This window comes from Besnoitia besnoiti, chromosome II (genome assembly GCF_002563875.1).
Source record: "Besnoitia besnoiti strain Bb-Ger1 chromosome II, whole genome shotgun sequence".
In the NCBI taxonomy this organism is placed as follows: domain Eukaryota; phylum Apicomplexa; class Conoidasida; order Eucoccidiorida; family Sarcocystidae; genus Besnoitia; species Besnoitia besnoiti.
Window position 1 is genome coordinate 1,361,813 of NC_042357.1, and position 23,892 is coordinate 1,385,704.

Sequence of the window (23,892 nt, forward strand, 5' to 3'; positions counted from 1 at the left end):
CAAAATTGTCAGTAGTGTCACTTTGATTCAACATGCTGTGAAGTTGCATTCGGTGCACAATGACGCGTCTAGTAACACGTCCGATCGGGCTGTGCTGTAACTGGGTTCGAGCACCAAGCAGCTTGAGCGTTTTCAAGAACATAGTTTGGAGCACCATCACAGGCGCGCAGTTACCCTATGTATGATGAGAGAAACAATCCGAGACAATTAAGTCTTAGAACGCCCACGATCCATTCCTACGATATCCGAGATGAACTCATCGGGATATTCATATTGGCGAGTCTCGTGGTTTCGCCACGCATCTCCGGCTGATGGTCAATACCGTCGCCTACGGGATGCAAGAGAAGCGAGGAAGACTTCGTCTACGGTTCATAGACATCACGAGAAGTTAACATCACACTAAATGAGCTCAAACTTGCTCACGCTCCTGCAGCAAGGTGAAATACCGCCTGCGTAGCATCCGGGCAACGGCGTCGCACCAGCGCATCTCTGGTCGAAGATGATTCTCTCTCCACGTAGAGGCGAGGCCAGAGAGCAAATTTGCGCGAATCGCTGGTCACACAGATCGCTACCGGCTGAGCCATTTGCGACTGGGAGATCTGAACGTTGGACAAATGCCAGCAAAAGAACCAACCACGGCTGTTTCGGATCATCTCCGTCTCGACAAATCTGCGGCGCTCACGCAATGGCTAATATTATTCAAGGCACCGTCTAGCGAATTAATACGTGTTTTCTGGCTGAAGTTTTGGATAAACCATTCCATGTGGTTGCGAACTGTAATAGCAACATGCCCACGGTCCACTGGCTACAACTCACTAGATTGATTCTGGATAGCGGGAGTTCCAGCAATTCCGAAGTTTCCCAATGATGGGACACTGCCCGCAGCCCTGGATCCGCCTCGTGCACCAGGTGGCGTTCCTCCATATCCGGTGGCATATCCGAAGTTGGCCTGTGCTTGTCCCGTCTGGCCTCCAGCCGCCTGTGAGGATCCCTGAGCGTATGCCGCGTTGGCTACTGCCTGTTGCTGTTGCTGGTATGTCTGGCGGCTGTACGACAAGGCTGAAGAGGCAGCCGCAGTGCCAGCCCCGAAACACTGCAAACGGCAACATACGACAAGTGTGTCTGACACACCACCGCCTTTCCCTTTCCCCTTCGCGGGAGCTCCTTTGCCAAGGCCTCTGTTAGTGGCTGACGCGTCAGGCACATCAGGGAGTTCCGCAGAGCCAGAGAAGGTCAGAGCATTTTCTTCTTCGGAGTTGGATACATCTGGAAATATGTCCTCAAGGCCTGTCTGCAGTATGTAGTCCTCGTCCGCGTTTTGATGAAGCAGTCCTCCATAGGCTACCTCATCCGCAGTGTCGAGCACATCAGAGCTCTCAGCCTGCAACCGCCTGTGGTGCCCGCCTTTCTTTCCGCCTTGGACTGGCATCATCATCGTAACGGGCATCATTGAATGAGATTCTTTTCCTTTGTGCGCAGCGCACGCACCCTTCAAATGACGACTTAGAATGGGGTAGGGGCCCACAATGCTTACGTTGCAGACGTCTTGTCTCACAGCCAAGCATGTGCTGTCGGGAGTTCCAGCGTCTAAAAAAGCACCCAGGCCTGGGTACTCGGGGCCACAGCCCACATCTTCGACCCACTGGCAGTCAATCGCTTTTTGATTTGTGAGGAATACGTAACTTGTCGACATGGAAATATCTCGTAGATCAGCGCATGTTGCCACTCGCGGAAGATTCAGGAACTGAGGCATGACGCACATCTCTCCAAAAGCGGCGGCGCGAGATATTTGAAGCGACTCGTTCATACCCTGGCCCGACTGGCTCAGGAACACTGGCGCTGGAGTGGTCGTGTATGTCGGCACATGCTGAGGCGCCTTGTCCTCTTCTAGAGGCAAGAGAGCTTCTTGGGTGGTGGTGGTGCTAGTAGTAGTTGTTGTTGTTGTCGTCGTGGTTGTCGTAGTAGTTGTTGGCTTGCATATCGGACGACAACACACAATTTCTCCACGAAAGCCGGAGGTAACCCTCAGACTGTCTGGAAGTCTTTCCACTCGCAAACAAGGACCCACGCCTTGCGGCATATATACGGAAGTTGCTGTTCCTCCTTGCTTTTGGAGCCTCTGCCGGTAGACCTCAAGACCCTGACCGGAACCATCGTCGCAGGACAAGTCATCCAGCAAGTCACATCCCTGGTACTCTTCTTGGAGTACTACGGTCGAGCCAGGGATGGATCCGACGATGCCGAGATCACGACAAGAATTGACCGAGGGTATTCCGAGAAGACTTGGTACTATGCAGACAGGTGGTGCTTTCTGGGGGGCAGGTGGTAGCTTGGATACCTCGATGATCTCTTTCACCACGGTTTCTCCTTTCTTCTGAGGGGGTGGAGCGTGCCCTTTCTTTGTCGGTCTTGGTTGGTAGTCCTTGTCATGACCGGATGGACCAGCATGGACTGAACAACCACGAGTGGAAGGACAACGCAAGAGGGTCACTTATAGGTCCAACTACCATCGCGCTCTGGGTCGTTACAGAGGACCGTACACGAAACTGATATGCGTTGCAGCTAGTTCGCTAAAGATTGCGTCTGCACACCAAGTTTGTTATTATAATAGTGCGATGCGAATGGGGCAAATCCAGCGTGGTAAGCATTCGCGCTTCTCTTCAACTTACTCGTCGGTAAGTGGGGGAGGACCCCCGCAACCAATACGGCAGCAATCAGAGCTTTCCTCATGGTCACCACAGTCAGGATTGTACCGCTGACTCTTGGACGTACGGAACAGCGTTGAACCGGGGACGAAAAGGTATGGAATGACGCCTGTGTTCTGCCCGCGACTCGTTTCGAAGTCATGCGAGAATTGAAAACACGTCTCCTGCCAGCCGTATCAAATATGCAGTTCCTGAGGGAACCCGCGAACGCGACATCAGAAGAAGTCTTAAAAGTAAACCCGGTCCACGTTAGTGATTTGCCCCGCCAATGCTTGTTCGTGAGCCGATCCAGCTAGCACGATCTGGCGCGCGGGCTTGCCGTGCACACTCGTTCGCTGATCTGTCGTGCTGAAGATTATCATACAGCACGACGACAGCCCGACTAGGGCGACGGCGAGTGTATTGCGGTAGGGAGTTGGACACCTCTTTTCTCGCTAACGCCAGCTACCAATACAGAGGTCAGACCGCGCAAGAGCAAGATGCACACTCTTGTAGATTCTCCAGTTTTCAAGAAGGCAATGTGATAGGCAGGGTCGACGACGCCAGATTCCGCCCAGGCAGAAGCGTTTCCTGGAGGGGCGCCATCAATGGCCACCGTGTTTACACGATTCTGTTTAGCGTTGCACGATGAGCGGTGTCGTATGTGGACGCAGGACGTTCAAATGTGTGATGTCTTTACGCAAGAACACAGCGTCGGCTCTAGACTTTTTGTTGCCACCGACTCGGCAATCACGGTAGGCGCACGGAGAAGAGGTGCCAGCTGGAAATAGGTTTGTGCTGTGTGAAGTTTCAGGTTTCCGTGGTCGTGCTCAGCAAAACTGCGTGTTCAATCGTCCTCTGCTGAGTATACATGCTTGTGTCTTTTGGAACACGATCAGGCAACACACGCGAGCGCCACAGCGCCCGCATCGGCTTCCTGAAGTCGACCGTTACGGTTGCTGTGCATTAGTCGGGTCCAGTCAGAGCGGGCTTTCTGCTGCGCTGACCAAGGAAGTAGGAGTGGAGAGCCCGCGTGGATTTATCTGACAAGAGTGTGTCTGGCCACGTACTCCCCGTTGCAGTTTGTGAGAGGTGCACTGGCGGTTTGACTCGCTTTTGTCTGGACCCGCAGCTGCTTAGCCGTTTGAGAACGTAATGCGCAGCCGTAGAGGCCACTTCTTCTATAGTTGAAAGCAGCACGCTGCGAAGGGAGGAGAGTAAGACGACGCGGAGGGAAGAAAGAAAAGACGAGACTGCGGGGTAATTATCTGCATCTTGTCGCCTTAGCGGGGGAGCCACCTCCAAAACCGTAAGGAATTCAAGTGTGACTCGGTCCCCCCATGCCAGGTGATAAAAGTATAGTATCTTGTCCGGGCACTATTGTTTACCTCTGCGCGTCTCTCTCGACAGTGGAAAATACCATTCTGTCAGAAAGAAAAGCCCACTGCATGAAAAGACGATCCTCGCGATGCTGTCGCCTGATCCTAACACTACGAGCTATCCGCTGCATATGGACTGAGAGGCCAATTGGGTAGAACTTTGTGACACGGGCGTGGAAGGCCGTGCATTTTCATTGGGATTATCGTGCAACAACATCCGCCACATAATGCTGGATTTGGAGTTCCATGTCACTAGACAAAGCAGATCGTCACACCCCGTGCAGTTCCGTAGAGCATTCAGCAAATCCTAAAGACTAGTTATGCGTACCCGACCTTGAGAAGCGCGAGGTCACGCCCCGATCACTTCAGCACCCCGTCATCCCTCAGGGTTCCTCTCACATTTGCCATGGAATACGTTTGCTGTAAGGCCATGAGCCCATCAAGATAGCGCACGCGCGCATACCCGCAGATATTCTCGAACGGCAGAACCCGAATGGTGGTAATTAATGCCTCGCGCGAGCCTGCCTGAAACCAAGAAGAGCAGTCACCCTGCTACGGTGCGTGATCGGGGGGAGCCGGGATAGCGAGCCTCGTCTAACTCAAGTGCGGCCTCACCCCCGGGCCGGCAAGGCCAGACAGTCAGCTAGAAATCATCTCCAGAAAATATTTTTTTTCGGTTTCTTGGCGCCTTGAACTTCTACGTCTCCGATGTTTGCTCACTCACCGGAATCTAAATGTTCTACGGTTGAGACTCGACCAGCACGGTGTTCCTCCGCCGCATCGTAGGAATTATGTTCTTTCTTAAATCAACCGCCTTCAAAGGACGAAGGCCTCATGCGTCAGCGTCTCTATCATGGCTGGTCTGGGATCGACGTTCTTGATTTTGTTACATATGCTCCTACTTGTATACTACTTCAGCTTCGTTTCCCATGCCGTCACAGGGTTCGCGTTTCTCAACGCATCTCACAAGACGAGCTGCGCGGTTTGCTCTGTGCTGGTTACTATACCTCTGGTCATTGCCGCGACCGTTAGAACGGGACCGACTGTCCTATATGTGTTGTCTTTCATTTGACATCAGGGTGAACAGACCAGTCAAAGGACTGGTCTGCGGTGGAGGTATGCGGAACATGCACCAACCCCCCCCCCCCCCCCCCCCCCCCCCCCGGATTTACGGTGTGTCGCCTTTTCTGCATGAAAGAAACTGCGCCTTTTCAAGCGGGTTTTGGCATATGATCTGCAAGTGTAACACTCTAGACGTACCTATGGGCTCCGGTTGAGGCGCCCTCAAGTCTGCTGTGTCCTCTGCCTTAGGACAAATCGAGCATCGTAGATGATTCGTGTCGCTGGCTCGTGGTACCCGAAGATAAAGTGAAACCAAACATAGCAGAATAACCGAGATAAGCTTAGTCGGTCGCCAAAGGCGTGGTAGCACTTTCGCTTGCCGTTAAGAACTTGCCGGGTGGCGCGGGTCACTCGCTACGGTTCTTTCCGAAAATTTGCTCGGCTTCGAGATGCCATAGCAACAGCCTGCACACTACTTTCGGCGCACACGCGTAGGATATGCATCTAGAACGTCGCAGAAAACTGCAGCAATTAGGGAGGAAGTCACGGTGACCGAGCCATTTCCAACGAAAAAGACATTAACCCTGCGCGTAGGTCTGAATTCTTTTCCCAAGTCTCCCCCCAAACTACTGTGTTGAAACACTTCCACCGTTGATCAACCACCCACCACATTCGTCAGCTGCCCGGCGCACATTCGACTTTCCGGCCGCAGGCCTGCCTTTGCGCTTTTCACCCCCCGTACTGGGCCTATTCCTCACATGAGGCATGCTTCGTCCTTGTCTCCTTACCTCTCGTTTTTTGAGGAAGGCAAGGGAGTCAAACAAGTAAGCCTCATAAGTCAGAGAGTACGGAAGAGTCATCAGATCCACCCACCCCCCTTTGGAAGTGGACGCATGTTCGTCGTCCCTGCCGTGGCGAAAAGAGGAGCCGTCACAACCTGCTTCGTCTGAGCCAAACTGGCTCCAAGTCCCCTTCTCCTTCGCTGTCGCTTCAGTGAGAAATTATGTCATGGCGAACTAGTCAGTGTAAGGTTCTCATGCGTTCATTCTCCGTCCCTGTGCAGCGTTGGCGCGATGCCAGCCCGCTCCCAGGGGGCTGCTCCACACATGCTGCCGGTGGCTGGAGCACCAGCGAAAAGTTCGATTCAAGAGCCAGTCGTCCCGCAAAACGGGGTGTCTTCCATTGTTGAAAGTACTGGTTATGAAACTGTGGCGAATGCAACCTGGCAGACGAGTCGTCGTGGTGGGGAAAATGGTATTTCTGTATGCGACTCTGCGTCAGACGACTTCAAGAGATCCCTTCGCACCACGTCTTCTTGTCCCCTCTCTTGTACCACCCATACGCCTTCACCGACCCGCAACTGCTTGCACAGCGGGGGCACTCCAAGTATCTACTCTATAACGAACTTCGTTTCTCATTGTACCCCCGGTCAAGCAGCTGCCGTTTCGTTCCCTTCCTCCGAGAGCAGCATGTTGCAGCCCGATCTGGCCCAACCTCCGGGACTTGCATCTCCGCCCGGCCTACACACGAGCCCTATCGCGGGAATATCTGCGGAATCAACCTCAGACGGATGGCAGCACGGTGCGTCTGACCTTCAGACCTGCTCGGCGGTGGCCCCAGTCAACGCCGACGCGCCTGCCGGCGATCCGGCCGAGGGCGTCGACGTCGAGGTGGACAGTATCACCCCAGAGCGTTCTGAAAGTGACCTGAGGTTCTCGCAGGGTCGGACAGGGCGCAGCGGCTCCCGGGAATCCCAGGAAGACAACAGTCATGTTCCTGCCCCCTCCCGGGCGGGAGCGGAGGAGTCACAGGTTGCCACCGCAGGTGTGGACGCAATACCATCCGCTGAAAACAAAGCTGCAAACGGTCCGCGGCGGAGTGCTGGGAGAGGGGCGCGGGCGAAAAGGGCCGCCCGCAGTTCCGCGGGGGCGGGCGCACCAGCGGGACCGGGTTCAGCAGGCCCCAAAATGGGGGCACCGAAGACAGAACAGGAACGCATCCGCAAGCTGTACGACCCTCTTTGGAAGGAGACCGAGCAAGAGCTTCAGCTTGTGCTTGCACAAGGACTGCCGGTGAGGCGACCTCTGAGGACAGACCTTAGCATTCTCTGTTCGTTGATTCACTGGCTCAACCGCGGAACGGTGACCCAGTCTTCTACTTGTCTCTGCGCAACACGTTCAGTCGTCGGGTCATCCAACGCTGTTTTCAAAGTTTTTGATCCTCTGTGGGCTCACTACACGTGCCCTTGCGCAGCGGCCGGATCCTTACTGGGGTGTCTGACGCACGTACGAACAGGCGGTAGATACTCTTTCACTGGAACTTCGAGAAGGTGACTTTATCTTTTGAAAGTGCTGTTGGACAGCAGGTTGTGGAAAAAAATGTGTTGCCTCGCGCAGTTGGAGTCGTATGCACATGAGGTTCCGCTGTTGCTGGTGACTGTTGAGGAGTGTATAGCAGCCTGGCTATGCTGTCATCGTATTAGTCCGGCGACCAGTGCTGAGGAAGCGGAAGCTTCTTTGTGTTTGCGTTTTTCAACAGGAAGTTAATACTCTGACGAACCCTCCGGTGTACCTGGATCTCAAGCAACAGCTGTTAAATGCCCCCTGCACGCCGCAGAGCTGCTCTGCGGACGACGAGGATGAAGGAAGCAAAACGGACAGTGAAGGTACTGGATCCACGCACACGGCAACTGACATGAGATCTTTGGATGTGTGTGAAGACAGACTACAGCTGTGCTGAGCAGGACGGGTGGGAGGCTCCACGCAGGGGCCAGGGATGAGCAGATAGACGACATTCCGCGGACCGGAAGAGGCAGCGAATGGGCTCGCGCGCTAGAATCACTCGAGTGACGCTTAGCGGTTCCCGTACAGTCGCAGTGTCCCCTTTCTTCCATTTTTCTCCCCGTGGTATCGCGTGTAGTCCACACACTTGCGAACGCGGAAGTATCCGGTCACAGTTGACGCGATGGGCGGCACGTAAGCGACGCCTTGGATACCTTCCTTACTGCAACAGGGATGTGTGCGTGCGCTACTGGTACAGATGCTTCGCTGAACCCGCTGAAGCGGCTCCTTCGAGCCCTGGGCGAAGGCTCGAGTCTACCACTCTCCTCACTTATCGTCCAAGTTCAGCGAGTGCTGCGGGACGACAGTGACGGGTCTCCGACGGAAGAGGTGACCGACGAGACGCTCCGGACACTTCTGCCTGTTCTGCTGGCTCGACGAAGGTAAGTGGCGTGGGAGTCACGTGATGAGTCTTTTAAATGCTCTGCCGCATGCCTAGCGAAGAGACGGGTGCGATTTTCCACATGGGCGCAGAACTGGGAACCGCTTGTCGCCGAGGCATACGATAGCAGCGGCCTGCCGTACAAACAGGCTGTCGTTGCCTCTTCCACGGAGAGGAACCGATTGCTGGAAGGCCGTTTTTGCTGAAATGTGACAAGCCCTGCAAAGACCGAGTTCCCTACTTGTAAGAGAAGGCGGTAGCCTCCATGTACCTAGAAACGCCGACTGGATGGGCGGTTGCGGCCGCCGCTCCTCTACGTCCATTCCTCAGACTAGCTCCACATGCGGATGTGTGTTCAGTCTCGGGATTTCTCGCCAGCGTGGAAACGGTCCCATTGGAGGCGCGGCTGCGGCGGCCATAGGAGACTCGCCTGATTCATCGGGCTTGCCGAATCCATCGTTGTCTCAAGCGTCTTCCCCCGCCCGACGCGCAGCAGGCGCGATCAACATGGCCTCGCTCGGGTCCCATGTCACGGACAAGAATGAGGATGTGACGCCCAGCTCCCTCTGGGTCTGGGAATCGGCTTTCCTCGAGGGACTGCCTTCTGCATTCAAGGAGAAGACCCGGAGAGACCGAGAAAAACGCGGGGTAGGTCCTTGTGTATGTCTGCAGCGGCAGAACTCGGAGGCAACAAACTCGTCTGCTCTCCGGCTCCACCGGCCCCTGGGGGGCCATGGCCATGTCGCTCTAGCGCTTGCTCCACACGCGACAGAATAATCTGTAGACTTGATACGCGCCCCTGTCGGCTGGCGCTGCCGCCCCCTCCCGTCCCCTGCTTTTTAATCGTGGGAGGGAAAGATTGACTTGCACTTTTAGGAGCTGCAAGGATGGCCGGGGGTGAGTGTTTGGATCTAGTTAGTGCGGCTGACGTTTGGCTGGCGTGTGGTGCTGGGCGTCCACCTTCAGATGATATCCCGCAGAGTGCGGAGCCTCGTGCGCCTCCAGCAAGTCATAGAGCAGGGGGTGGAAAAGGACATTTTGGCTGCGAAGGAGAAGGCCGAGGCCTTGAAAAGAAAGGAGCAACAAGAGGAGGAGAAACGCCGCGAGCAGGAGCTGCGCCGTCGGCGAGCAGAGGAAGCCCGCGCAGAGCGCGAGCGCGAGAAGCGCCAGAGAGAGGACGCGAAGAAGGAGAAGGAGAAAGAAAAGGAGAAGAAGAAGCAGAGTGTCGAGGACCAGGTAAACATCTCATCGGCTCACCGGCAGCGGTGGAGGGGACAGCGCGTCGCCTCTCCTGGTGATGGCAACACATCTGGCAGGTGCAGAGTCACTACACACGGCCTTCTGTCCGAGTGCCTAACCCTTTTATCTCGTTGTGTCTCTTTCACGCGCTGCAGAAGCAATCGCCTCCTCCCAAAGCGCCGCAAAAGACAGAAAACAAGAAGGTCCTGAAAGACACGCAAGCCGTGAAAGGGCAACAGATCTTGATGGCCTCGTGGCTGACTCGGAAGCCTCCGCGAGCGTCGGCCTCGCCTCCCTCGTCGTCGAGCCCCTCCGCGGCAGCAGCCTCAGGGACAGGGGCGCTCGCTGAAGCGGCAGGAACAGGAGCCGCCTGCGACGGGCCTGGTGGCGGAGAGTCGTCTGCTTTCGGCAGGGGGCCCTCCAGCGCAGCGCAGGGGCAAGAGGTGGGGGAGCAGAGCACAGGAGAGTCCGTGGAGAGCGATCAGGACGCCTCTGTTGACGCGCGCAAGGCCGCAGAGGCCGCACGCACGCGTGCCACAATTGAGGCAGACATCTGGAGAGTTCCGGAAGGAACTAAGCACCATTTCATTGACATCGTTCTAAGGCTGCCTCAGCGTAAGCACAGTAACGAAAACCGCTCAGCACGGCTCCTCCCTGGGTTTCTGAAAACAGACATCGAGCCGCACACGTGCGCAAAACGGCAAGCAACAATAGAGTGTAGTAGGTGTGTGTCCAAAACTACGCTCGCCGAATTTCCTTCGCGGACGTCCTCTATGCCTACATGTGGACGCTTCGTAACGCGCCTTGTGTTGTGAGCAGGAAGTGGAGGGGAGCAAAGCAAACCACTTTTGTGTACGCGTTTCCCTCGGGTCGCCGATGGAATTTCTCGTTTCTGTGACTGAAGATGCTTGCGAGTGTGGCAGCAGTGGGCGCAGTTCTGCAAGGGGTTTCCACGCGGGTTCCTTTGCTTCATTTCCCGGCGGTCCGTGTTAGTTTACGAAGGCGCTGTCTTTCTCCCGCGCGGTTTCCTCTGCAGCGCTGTCCCCGTTGCCAGCTACATCGTGCGACTCGATTCCATTATTCGACGGTAAGTTGGGCATGTGGCATGGCACGCAGGCCTCGAAACTACTGCTGTGAGACTTGCGCACAGCTGGCAGCAGAACTCGTTGAGGAATGGCATGCATCGAGACTGGACGCAGCGCTCGTCGAGCCCGGATGCCTCCCAGCTACCGCGTGGAGGAAAGAGGCAGCGCGATTGAGTTATATGTGCGCGTATGTCTTTTCTGCGTGACTCCGACCGACATCACAGATGACGAGCCGTCGCGCGGCGCAGATGCCGAGGACCTATTGGCTGAATTCGTAGAGGGCTTCGCTCTTCCTCACATGACGACTCTTCGAGAGTTCCACACTTTCTGCGGTAAGTCATCCGACGTTGTCATCCCACAAACTCATGGTTTCCGATGCCCTTCCAACGCGGCGGGCGTATGAGTCCGTTCCTTTCGAGGTTAGCAGTCGCTTGCAGATTTCTGCAGCCGTTCAAATTCTTCATCCGTACTCCATGCGCTTGTCAGGTGCCTCACGTTTCTCGCCGTTGCTTGGTCGCGTCGTCTCGGTTTTTGTCCGTCTGCTTCTCCGTGCAGTCGTGGGTGGTGTTTCATTGTCATTTCTGTTCCCTCTTCGCTTCGGCTTATTTTCGCCCTGCACGCGCTCGCGTCTCCCTCCTCTGGGCATTTCTTGGTGTGCAGCGCGAAACCGGCAGTTCGTTCACAAGCTCCCCGTCCAGGCGCAGGCGCAAGCGGCTGCCAGCGGAGAGAGCCGAGGCAGTGCGGAGGTCTGCGCGCCCGGCGTTCGCTCCTTCCAGCAAGAGATGCGCGAGATCAGGCAGGGTCTGACGCTGACAGACTACACAGACAACAGCCTGAGAGACCTGCCCTACCTGCGCACAGCCTGGGTGAATCTCGACGAGTGGAAGCGTCCCGTCCGGCGGCTGCTCCTGGGCAAGCAAGCCAAGGTAAGCGATCATGAGAGCCGCGGCCGGTTGGCACACCCTTTTCTCCTGCAGAAGCTCCACGGTATCTCAACAGTGGAAGTGAGTTCTGGGCATATGAGCGTACAGATGTGAAGTAAATGTAGATGTGCGCATTCTTTTATGCAGTCGTACTCGTAGTGAAGTAGTGCATGGACGGGAGGTTGTGGATGTGTTTTCCGCGTTTTTCTCCAGAAGTCGACGCCATGCGAGCAGTGGGCTGAGGAGAGTTGTATTGACTACGATCGTGATAGCGACGAGGAGTGGTTCGAGAACTTCGATGTGGATGACTTGGATGAGGGAAAAGACGAAGAGGAAGAAGAGGAACCAGAGGGAGAGGAAGACAAAGACTGGCTGGTGGAAGACGACGATGAAGCAAGCGGAGCGGGCCGCTCGGGCTTCGGCCACTCAGTGCGCTTTGAGTCTCTCTGCGACTGGCAGTGGTTCTTCGAGGGAGAAGAGAAAGCCAATGCTCGCGGTGAAGGTGCGCCCAACAGAGTCGTTTCCACGCGTTTCGTGGAGTGAGGTGGAGTATGACGCAGCAGAGTTTTCACCAATTGACTCGGCCTGGGAGGAAGCTGTAACTCAGCTGTTTGTCCCTCCAGGCATCATGCCTGGAGGAGCTCTCGTTCATGCACACATGCACAGCTACATATATATTTATATAGCGAACTAGACGCAGTGTGTCTCCGGCGTGCGCGAGACAGAGGGCAGTACGGAGAGCTGAAAACGCCTGTGGGGGGCGGGGGGGATTGCTAAAGTGATATGTTGGCTGGACGGACCTCTCGGAACTGCGGTGGAGTGAGTGCTGCGAGTAGGCGAGTTCGATCCCGTCAGATTCAGTCCTCAGCTGCGGATCGCGAGCGGCATTCTTATGTTTGCAGGCGTGGATCCGTGGGTCGTCCAGACTGTCCGAGACCGCAACTGGGCAAGCATCTATGGATGCGTTGTGGATGATTGGGGTAAGACTCGCAGAGAGGCTAGAAGTTGGGACGCGAAGACAGCGAACACACATACGGTCCGAATCCGAGGCCTGAGGAAAGAACGTGGCGCACGCCGCGAGCGAGAAATCCAGCTGTCGTCCACAGCGGCCCCATGCGTGGACATAGTCAGCTCCGACGGTGGGAGTGTTTTCATGTGGAAAAATGACTCGATGGGGCAGTCCGAAAGGAAGGATTGATTCGTCGTGTCTCTATGCCATTCTATGTCGGTACGGCCGTCGTGTCTAGTGAACTAGGTCACTTGATCTCATGTGACATGCGCCGCGCTCCGATGCGCTTTTGGGTGGTTTACTGGGCAGAAAAAACGCTGGTGCCCTTTCATGACTTTGGTATCTCGTCCGCAGGCGGGAAGCCGTTCGAGAAGTTGGAGGCGGCCCTTGCCGCGACGACACAGAGGAAAAAAATGACAGAGGAAGAACTCTGCAGTTTGTTCAAGTTCTGTCATGCGAAGAAGGACTCGAAAGTAAAGCTCATCGCCGATTTCCACAAACTGTAGGTGTTGTACACTATTTTATCAAAAAGAGGGAAGAGAAGATGGAGCTGACTTCCTCATGCTGAAAGTTTTCAAGACCGTGTTTCACGGGAGGGACCGTGAATAACGCCTTCAGCTATGCTCCGTCGTCTATTGCAGCGTCGGCAGGCAGAAAGACCTTTGGCTCCCCTAATGGAGCCGACCTGCGACATGTGACACTTTTAGTCCTCTGTGCAGCGCACGGAGTGGCCGCCGTGTGTGTGACGCAAATGACAAGGTACGGTTAGTGGTATGCTGTGTGTTGTCTGCTGCAGAAACAAACATTTAACAAAAGCCGATCTGGAGCGCAGGTTCAAGGAGCAGCTTGTTTACGAAAGACGACCAGAGGACAAGTTGAAGGTGAGGCCTCTGGTGAAGACGCGTGGGATATTCTAGGGTCTTTTGTGTGGGCTCATCCACTGTGTGGCTCTGTGAGGATAGGAATGCACAGGAAATCGCCGCCGCGTTTCAGAAATTGCTGTCTGTTTTTCTGCCTGTCTGATCGGTCATTTGCAGCGGTGGTATGTTTCAGCCGAAGCGATGGAAGCATACAGTCTGAAGGAGGAGCTAGACGCAATAGCAGCTGCAATAAGAGCCGAGGAGTCAGCCGCTCAGTTGACCTCTGCTCAGCAGGCGACAGAGGCCATTCCGGCCACGAACAGCGCCGACGGTAGCCGACCACAAGCGACAGCAAACGCAACTAGCTCTTCGCAGGCGCCAGAGTCGCCTACTTCTACCGCGGAGTCACCTTCTGGAGGGGCTACTACGGCGGACGGAGCCGCGAGGAAGGGTGGCGGCTCTTTGTCACCTGGTGCGGTCAGCGGTTCTTCTGTCTCAGTCCACATTCTGCGGCAGGCCCCTGCTGAAATGAGTGCGAACAACACCAAGAAAGCACGAACGCAAGGTGCTGGCTTGAGTGACACCTTGACTGAAGCTTCGGTAGCTTCACAAAACACAAATACGCAAGAGAGTCAAAGTTCCGTGTCTCCCGGAGCAGCAACATCTGCTCGAGGAGAGGTGAGCAGCGCCAGCTCCAAGGGCAGACTGGCAGGCCCACAATCCAACCCGGGCGCAGGCGATATGCCAACCAGTTGCGTACAGTCTGATCCGTTCCGCGAGCTGGATCCCTTTGCTTCCGCAACTGCCACAGCACTGGTGGCCGCCTCTTCTGCACGAGCTGCCGCTGCTACTGCTGTTCAACCAGCCTGCGGAGGCGGTGCCGCGTCTGCCGCCCATGTTGCCGCTGCTGCGATGGCAGCGGCTGCGCTGGCAAGGGAGATGGCCGCCTCCATGGCAGATGCAGCGGAGATGACCGAAGCCCTTACCTCTAGTAATGACAAGAAGATCGTGAGGACCTTGCCAACAGCAGTGGATGAGAAGGGGCAGAATTATGTGCGAAGCCCTACTGCTACGTCCGGCGGGTCTCGCTGCGTAGCTGCAGCAGATGCTGTGGGGCCGAGGGAGGGGGCAGACGCTGTGTGCGGAGATGGCGGTGAGACGCCTCGGCACGCGAAGAAAAGCGATAGTGGATGTGACGAGATAGAGGACGTTAGCGCGGAGGATGCGCCTGTCTGGGGAAAACGGCGGCGAAGCGATGGCGCAGAGGAAGGGTCGGGAAGCAGCTCATCGCCAGGGAGTTCTGTAGGCACCACGAAGAAGACTAAACGGGCGTCAGCAGGGCTGATAGCAGGTTCGGCACCTGTAAAAGGGTCCAATTTGAAAAATACGCTAATCACCCAATTTTTCAGGGCCGTACCGCCTGGCGCAAAACGTTCAGCCGAGGACGCAACGGAAACGCCGTCGTGAAACCCGAGTAGTCTATTTGTCTAGTGACCTGACAGTAATTCGGTGAAGTCTGAAGATAGTTTTGAACATTTCGGTTCTCTCGAACGTGGTTCCAGAATTCAACACAATTCTCATTTTGGCCGCTATCAAAATTGTCGCACATTGGCCAGAAGAGATTTCCTCATTTGATATAAGAGCATTCGTCCTCCCCTCGTACACTGGCAGGGTTTCTCTCCATGCTTCGCCGACAGAGGAAGAGAGATCGGCTGTGCCACCTCGTGGAAAGTGGGCAGTCTTACCGGCAGCAGGTTGGCTGGCCCACTTGCCAAAAGATACTGCCGCCACTCAATCAGTCTCAGAAACGGTCTTGCTCTGCTCGACGCCCGAGGGAATCCGGCAGGCGTGCTGCTGAAGATGGCGATGCAAGAGGGAGACATTGCAGAGGAGAATCTTGTATACTACCAGTTTCTTTGCTGAACACCTGGTAGTGTTATCTGCTGAGGGCGACCCTTCCCTTGAGGGCACTGAGAGCATCTGGCAGCGGCATTTAGAGATCCAGATGGGGTGTAGGCAAAAACAAACACGATTGCGCGTACCGTACAAGACTGTAATGCGCTTTAGAAATAGCATTCAAACAATATGAGGCAGTTGCGCGAGCTGTACACATGAAATGGTGAACGGTGCCCTGGGTGCCGTACACCTGCCCACGGACGGGAATACAGCTTCAGTAAGATTTTATACCGGCGAAGGGCCCCGGCTTGGCCAACGGCCCACGTTCCAGCACGGTGTACACCACTGCAGTTAGTCCCGGTGGCGGGTGTGGCGAAAAGCCGGCTTTCTTTAGAGCTGCGCCTGTCCAATCCGGTTTCCCTTCTTAAACACATATCTCAGTACGTGCGTTCTCAGAGTGTGGCTGTCAGGAGGATTTACGCACAGCAAATACAGTTCGTGAGGACCAGCAGAGTTCCTCTCGTTTCTGTGGCTGCTCCCACTGATATTCGTTGTATGGGAGTCTTGGTAGTGGTCGTATTTAATGGCTGAATCCACGTTCATCTGAAGTGGATATACACCCACTATTGTGTTCGGTCTTGACCGCGTTATCAGCTTCGTCACCTCCCCGCGAAATGCAACGTCCATCGGTTTAACGAAAGCTTCTGACGAAGTGTACGGTTTCATTGCTACTAATACCTGTCCTGTTTGTCGAAACGTCCGTCTGTCAGCTGCACCCCGTTTATCGTTGCCATGATGCCACGATTGTTCCTGGCCGACTTGTTTGCCTTCCAATGTGGCCTTATATTGCTGGTTCTTGGCTCCATTGCTCTGTTTGTCTGCTTTTTCCCAAGTACAACTCGTATTTGTCTCGAAGCGAGGAAGGGTGCAATCGAAGATCGCAGCTCTCGAATAGACACTGGAGTGGCTGTGGATAAAACACGGCCGCGCGGCTTTGAGACTGCTGACGTCCCCCTACGCCTGCGTTCCGATAGGACGTTCACCGGGCGTACCGGCATCCGACAGGTACTGAGTCCAACAGCCGGTCTCATGTCATCCCGACACATACCTCACTCCATCCTAGGTCGCGCGTTCTGGCAGCGTTGGTCACGGTCGTACCTCAAAACGGCGTGCCAGTGAGCTGCAGGAAGCAACCCGCTCATTTTCGGTGAGGGACTGCCATGCGCGTTCGTGTCACAGCAACGTAAAAATTCAGATGCCACCATCTAGCGCTGGGACCGGCACGGCTTCGTGCCTTGTGAGACGCCACACATTTTGGTGCCTCACCATGTCCGCATGAGATGCCTTCTCGAACAGGTTAGTTTCGACACTTTCCGATGTGGGGGCCACAGTTATTGAAGCACCTACTACAAGGCGGAGTCTCGCTGGCTGGCAGAGCCCAGCGATACAAGCTCCAGGATATTTGCAAATAGAAAGTTGCGCGCGATTGGTCTCTACGGAGCGCGAGGAGAGCTGGATCAGCCGCCTGATGCGGGAGCCCCGACCAGAGAAAGGAAACCCCCATGGGGACCAGCATTCACCTCCGAGCTGTGCCAGGGCATCACTCGAGACAGAGAGCTTGAGCAGCCACAATGCATCCCTACTCTATCAGCTCACAGTGAGGGTGTGCCACGTACAGGCCCCCCACCCGAAGGAACTACTAGTGGTCCGATCGTTGCGCGCCCAGTTGAGGGAAATCCACCGCTCCCTTTACCCTCCACCACCGCTTGCAGAGCAGGGGAAGCGAGGCCACGCGCAACACAAACTACTCCCAATGAATATACTTCCTTATCCTACCCCGACTCGCTTGCGCTGACGGATCACCAGGCGGATGCGCCAGGGGAGGGGGTGGATGCAAGCAAACGAGTGCAACCGTACTCAGCAGGTCTCTCGAGCCCTTTCTCACGGAATGCGCCGTCTCTACATCTCACACATTTTGTGGAGGGAAAGAAAAGAGTTCACGAGGAGGAATGTGATAGCACTAGTCTAAACCGCAATGCCAGACGCCGCCGATGTGAGTGTAGCATCGAACCAGGCAGCTTCTGCGACCAGCGCTTTGTATTAGGCGATCTGCCGATCGTCAAATCAGCCCCCCCGATCTGGGGGGGGCATTCAGCCTCACTGAAGAAAAAGAGGGCTTGGTATTTAATGAAACGGTTCAGCAATACCGCGCGAGATCAAAAAGTGAACATTCGTTGTACAACATGGGACCCCCGACGGATAACCCGTCCCTCAGCACTGGCCGTGTTGCGAGTCTCTCCAAGTCTGCGCCCCTAGATCCCGATCCCAAACATCCGCCACATAAGCGGGTTCCGCAAAAACGAATTCCCAGTGCAGCAAAAGAGGTTGTGCAGCTACTTCGAGGGTGAGCACTTCACTTCGCTTTTGCTCCGTGTTTGTATCGCACGGTAGGCCTCGCAGCAATCCGGATACAGGCGTACTATCTACCTCTCGTCCTCGGGCCTGGTGTCGACGAAAAGCAAACAACGTATCGACAGACCAGTGCGCCTCCGGAATCGCCAGTTTCGTGGGTAAGACGAGTGACACCAGCGAACATCGCACCAGAAGATCAGCCACCATCTAGCTGGTAAACAGCCGGATCAAACACAAGAATTCGAGAAGTGCCTGGCGGCCCTTCGCGACATTCAACTCATCCTCAACCCAGGGTAAAATGTGGACGTCTCATCGCAGATACCGGAAACCTTTACTGAGTTAGCGTAGACTGCATGATTTTATTGAGGTTTTTCTGTTGCTTGAGGGCATGACAGAAGAACGCTGGGTGAGTGCGTCCGCATAATTCCTGAAGTCACTTTTCGGCGGTAAAGAAACGTGGTCCATCAGAGCTTGTTTCCCACGCGGGTGTGGCTGTGTGTCCTATTCTGCTACGGTAAGGACAAGATTGCGTCCATTCAGTTGGTTTAAACACAAAGGATGCCTGCGTTGATAGTGCAAAGGGGAGTGGAAGAGTGGGCGCTTGCGAAGATCCTAAAAGTACGCTTCTGAGATCGTCGTTACAATAATACGGCACGATTAGTATTAGCGGCCACAGACGCTAAAGCTCGACGCCCATGAGGTCCGCAAGGCGGCAGTGTGTGAGAGACAGGTTCCTCGAGTGCTCCTGCTCTGCCTATTCGTTTTCACTCGCAGGCTTTGTGTCATCAGAACAGAAAATCGATCTGACCGTTAAGGTGAGCGCAGGCGCTCACGTGTTGGTCACCAGAGGGTGCAACGGAGCCGTAGAACCTAGAGCGTGTGCTGGCATACCTGACTTCTTCAGTACTGCGCCGGTGAGTCAGGAGGACTGCACTCTAGCAAATTACGGCAGCAGGATACGCACGCGCTCAGCTCTGCGCGGCTCCGGACAGGTAGACAGACAGCTGAGAAAAGCACCTTGAGAGCGAAAGCGGGAGAAGAACATCTGGGATCGTCATGGCAGCCGCTCGTCGTGAGTTATTCTGCAAGTGTATGGAAGTGCACGCCGGTAAATCATATTCTGGCCGCCAGGATGAGCTGGGGAGCGAGCCGGGCCGCTATGACCAAGTGATTTCGAAATCGGCTTCTCCACCCCGATATGGAAAACCGATTCCATCCAAGTCCATAAAATACGCACTGTCCGACATTGTGGGGGACTACGTGAGCTGTCAGAGAGAGGGATCAAAAGATGCCAGTAGGGTTTTCGGCGGACAGGCCCAAGCTGACACTCACAGTGAGGCGCGATCACCAGTGGGGAATCATCGCTCACAAAAAAATGACACCTCACCAGGCTGTCCGTCAGTGCAGGATACCAGAAAAGACATGGCTACTATATCAGTCAAGCAAGAAACGCACCTATTTTCTGACCTACCCAACACAAAAAAGGTTAAACTGGAGAGCGGATTTGGCGACCGTGTCGATCCTCCTTCCAAGAAACGCAAGACACAAGGTGCGGCAACATCAAAAAAGTGGTACACGTCAATACCTCTGAGCTTTGCTCCTCCTGCAGCGCAAAAATGCGCTAAGAACGAACTCCAGCGTCTATGCAAACAAGAAGCTACCGACACGACTCCGTCCGCGCCTGGGATCAACTGAATTGATTTCAGTCCCAGGGAGGGAAAAAGTGGAAGCTGCCCAAAAAGGGGGTGCTCGGTGCTTCTGGAAGGAATGCGCACATATGGACTATATAATGATGACCAGGTGCACTATAGCACTTCGTACAAGACTGAGACCGCCCGTTCTGACGTCAACAGGCTCGCAAACAGCCGATATCGATCTCGCATAAAGAGCTTATTTCAGTGGTGAAGGCACTCGAGCGCGCACAGGAAGCCTATGGCAGAGCAGTGTGCCGTCTAGTTAGTCAATAACTTCATACTCTGGCTGCCCTGCCAGCAGATTGAAAGCGGACGATGTGCTCCTGTTGCCGTGATCCCTAGTGCGTAACGTAGCGTCGTGGAAACTGCAGTTGCGTGATTTGTCATGCAGTATTTTTGCTAGATATTTTCACAGCGGACTGCTCTAAATTTGAGTTCATGGACTGCTCATGTGTTATAATGAGTTTTCTAAAAAGGTGCAGTTACTCTCGTAAGGTTCTGGGAATGCGGAGGGCATCCTGGTGCGCCTTCGAGAGTCGGTCGCATGAGGGGGGCAAGTGCGGACTGGTACCCCAAAGTTCCCTGGGATGCTCCCTGCGATTTTACGCTGTCGCATACCACGGTTGAATCTCGCTGCAAAAGCTTCCTCATGAGTGAAGTCATGCGAAATAAAGATTCTAACTAATTCCTGGCGACCGGAAGATGAGGATCTACTGCTAAAACACTATCCGAGGCCATTCGGCCTTAGGAAACCCCACACCGAGTGACAAGGTCCCGTGTCAAAAGCTGGTACATTCTCACAGCGGGTTCAGGGTTTACTCCTGCGTGTACTTTTTCTGCCCTCCTTCGTCGTTCGCTATCTTTTTTGGCGATTTCAAGATGATGGTTAGCTGCCGGAGCGGCGCCGCTGGTATCGAGTCCACACGGGTACGCCGCCGAGAGCGGGACGCCGGTGACCGCGCTCCCGGCCGCGGCTTTCTTCAGTAGGATTCGAATGCATATCACGTTGTGCATAAACCATCGGCTCCATGTTTTTTTATTGCAGACGGAGCATTCGCTCCTCTTCTGCCCGACTTTCGGAAGTGTGCAGCCGCGTCCATGAGCAACAGCTGCAGCACGGTCGCCCAGGCATCCCGTTCTCCGATTCGGAGCATTACGGCAGTACACGTGTTGCGTGTCGGCGTGCCCTGAACGTTTGTAATTTTGCCCTGTGGCGCCCGGTTCAGCCCTCACTTCCTCTTCATTCAGGTGGCCCCCGATCTGTTTCCGCTTTTGCTCTTCAGCCCCGCTCGACCCGCCTTCGCGTGGTTGGCCATCGTCTCAGCCGTCCACCAGCAGCCAATATAGTGGACTTCAATAGTGTGACGGAGCAGTTGGCAAGACGAGTGGCGAGGAACCCGTTTGTTCCATGGAAGGTTTTGAAGCGCAGCGGGGCTGCGTACCAAGCTGTAAGTGTTCGCCGGGGTCTTCTAGTTACAGGGTGTCCGTCCACAGCCGCTTCGCCCAACGTGGTTACCCTCCCGCTTTGTCGGGCTTACATCCGTCTGCATCCAAGACGTTAGGCGGTGCGGAATAGCTTGCACTGCAGAAGACATTAACATGTGAATATGCGGACTGTCTGCTGACTTCTTTGCGCAGGCCCCAGCAGCTCCTGCCGCTGCTGTCTCCGACTCGGCGGCGTCTCTGCATTCTATCAAGGCCAACAGAATCCCGGCTCGCCGACTGAAAAAGCAGCGACCGCGGCAAGTAAGGGGTTCTTGCAAGGGAATTAGGACCGGCATATGTTCTTTTAGCCGAAGTACACCTTATCAGAAGGGCTGGTTGTTTGACGTCCGGTCGACGAATGCGATCGAGCGTGGCGTGTGCATTTTCTTCTGCAGTTCCTCTGTCTGTCTGCTTCGCAGCGAGGAGCTAGCGTTGGATCCTTTCACAAGCCTGATCTGGCATCGCCAGGGGCCGCAGCAGTTTCGCCGCTCTTCCATGCGGCTGCATGCGCTACTCGTGGTCGCCTCCGCAGCAGCCAACATCTCCCAGCCTGCAGACGAGGCATGAGTTTTTCCAGCTGCGAGGAGCCCGGCCGTGCGGAAGAAGGCGTCGCTGTGCCGAACAGGCAGAGCGAAACCGGCGCGCCTCCGCATCCGCCCGTACCGCCATGGTGGCCACCGAGTGGTCGCGGGTCTGAAGGCAACTCGTGGGGTTCGATTCCTGTTTCTTATTGTTATCCACTGTCTCGCCCGGAGGCGGAAGATCCGCTGCCCTTGCCGCTCATGCACGAGTGTCGTTTTAGTTTTGAGAATGTATCGCTCCCCCTGTGCTTTCCGAGTCGGAGCACCGCCATCTCGGAAGGCGGCGATACACAAGCCTCGGACGGCTCGGAGGTGTCGTTGGGGGATACCGCTGGCATGGCGATAGCGGGTCTGGGATATGACCTGGACGGTGATGTCGCACGGGGTACGGCGTGGGCGCCAAGTCGCTCGGAGTGCAAATCTCTGGCGGCTGGGAAGAAGGCTGCGCCCTTTGTGATTAGACTTCGGACTGTGAAGCACCAGCACGCATGGCGCGAGACCCTTTGCAGCGGCCCACCTTGCTGGGACGCTGCGGATGAACCCCAGTTACGGCGGCAGTCGTCTTCTTCCTCAGCTGTCGACGACAGCACGTGCCCGACAGAGGACGGAGGCAGCACAGCGGAGCTCCCGGAGAAGACGATGTCTCCGCCTTCTAGCGCCAGTATCGCGCCCAGTGAGAGGAAAGAAAAGCTTGAGGACGACGAGTACCTGCGAACCGTGGATACGCAGTCTCTTGACTCGTCCCTCGCCGATAAGGCAGCAAGCGGCGGGCTGCTTGTGAGCGACGAGCGAGCGCTCCAACTCGCTGATGAACCGGCGGTGGCAAGTCCGCTGAACGTAGAATCTTTGCGTGCGGAAGCGCGATCGTGCGCCGTCTAATGGTGCGACGGTCGCCAGCTCCCTAACGATGGCATGGAGGACGCTTTTCAAAGCTTTTCCCGATTGGGGCTTGGGACGGTCGTGCGACACGACACCCGCAGCCCCGCGGCCGCTTAGGCGGCGTCACTTCGGTGCCACCTTTTCCTTGGGGATGGAGTGTCGCTGAAGCCTGGCTCGAGGAAGAGACTGGGGAATCATTTAGCCTCGATGTAGTTTAGGGGTCGGAGAGGTCTCGTCCATTTTGCAGACATGGGTCGAGCGACCACCAGCTTCCTCCCTGTCTCGGCCTTGTCAACATTCATTGAGCAAATCCATTTTGCATCTTCTTTACATTAATGATAATCGTCCAGACCACGGCAGTGGCCTTATTGCTATTAATAACAGCAGTTACTTTGTAGAACGCGAACAGGGGAAAGTGAAGGATTGGCTGCAGCTCGGAGTCCACATGGCGCCAGGCTGTTCTGCGCACGACGCGATCGGCGGTTCCTGCCTTGTGCGTCAAGCTCTAGAAGCTCCTGGGCGATTCTCGCGCCTGACGATGTGGCAGTGGAGGGAGTCAAGCGCTTCGCGGTAAACCAGGAGGTTTAAATACGACACAGCGCCACGACGGAAACGCGCGGCCTTTTTATTTCCAGGTTCTGTTGCTCTGCTGGAACACACTTCGTGCCCTGAGTCGCTGGACAACTTTAGCCATTTGTGTGCAGCATTGGGTGATTTGGCCTTCCAGAAACCATTCAGGGCGTTTGAGTATACCATCGAGCTTCGCGTTCATGAACCTCACTTGTTGGTTGACGAATCTTATAACGAACCGGGGGTACGTGTAGGTGAGGGGGGGGGGGGGGGGGCGGGGGAGTAGGGGGGGGATAGGGGGGAGGGGAGGGGACAACTGGTAGCGTACGGGACGGCTCTGGGCTAGGCCATCGCAAGCGTGCCAGAGTGTAAGAGGCGAGGCGCTGCAGCCTTGGAGGAATGGCTGCCGGCGACCAGGTGCTTTTTTATGACGTGCTGTGTACGGTTCCATCTCTCCAATGAGGCGTGCTCGCGACCGCGTCCAAACTGCGCTTGCTTCAAATAGGTTTGTTCTCCAGCGGCGGGTTCGTATGCATAAATGATGCGTGGGCAGTTTTTTGTAAATAACGGGGAATAGGTTTGCGCGCTGGTGGCCTCTCAGCAATCCAGAACACCCATCCATCCTTTTGTGTACTATGGAGGTCGGTCCCTTCGTGGTAGACAGTGTCTCCCCGACGCTCTCAGTACTCAGCCCGCGACGCAGCCAGAGACTGAGCTACCCGTCGCGGATCGACAGTGAGCCGCCCAGAAGCTCGTGCCCTCCCTACATGAATGCATAATGAGGCCTCCAGACTCTGGATTTTTTTTCGTGTTTTTGCATGTCTCGAATGTCCAACGAGTTGAATCATTCGAGTTTTCAGGATGAGGCGACGGGGGGGGGGGGGGGGGGGGGGGGGGGGGCGGGGGGGGACG

At 55.5% G+C, this 23,892-nt stretch overlaps 3 protein-coding genes across 3 annotated transcripts; 2 read left to right on the top strand and 1 right to left on the bottom strand.

Moving 5' to 3' along the window:
- Nucleotides 1–399: 399 nt before the first annotated feature.
- BESB_035470 (uncharacterized protein) lies at nt 400–2,730 on the bottom strand (the record flags this gene model as incomplete). The annotated part of the gene is made up of 3 exons (XM_029362133.1): nt 400–599; nt 817–2,451; nt 2,670–2,730. 3 exons carry the CDS (start codon nt 2,728–2,730, stop codon nt 400–402), a joined length of 1,896 nt encoding a protein of 631 aa, XP_029221098.1.
- Nucleotides 2,731–6,198: 3,468 nt separating this feature from the next.
- BESB_035480 (uncharacterized protein) lies at nt 6,199–14,930 on the top strand (the record flags this gene model as incomplete). The annotated part of the gene is made up of 14 exons (XM_029362134.1): nt 6,199–7,197; nt 7,664–7,790; nt 8,165–8,348; nt 8,707–8,995; nt 9,314–9,583; nt 9,742–10,201; nt 10,623–10,673; nt 10,896–11,003; nt 11,332–11,597; nt 11,808–12,096; nt 12,497–12,574; nt 12,958–13,105; nt 13,400–13,484; nt 13,641–14,930. The coding sequence occupies 14 exons, from the start codon at nt 6,199–6,201 to the stop codon at nt 14,928–14,930; spliced, it is 4,644 nt and encodes a 1,547-aa protein (XP_029221099.1).
- A 5,414-nt stretch (nt 14,931–20,344) lies between these two features.
- On the top strand, nt 20,345–22,410 carry BESB_035490 (uncharacterized protein; the record flags this gene model as incomplete). The annotated part of the gene is made up of 4 exons (XM_029362135.1): nt 20,345–20,392; nt 20,749–20,913; nt 21,104–21,211; nt 21,370–22,410. 4 exons carry the CDS (start codon nt 20,345–20,347, stop codon nt 22,408–22,410), a joined length of 1,362 nt encoding a protein of 453 aa, XP_029221100.1.
- Nucleotides 22,411–23,892: the final 1,482 nt, after the last annotated feature.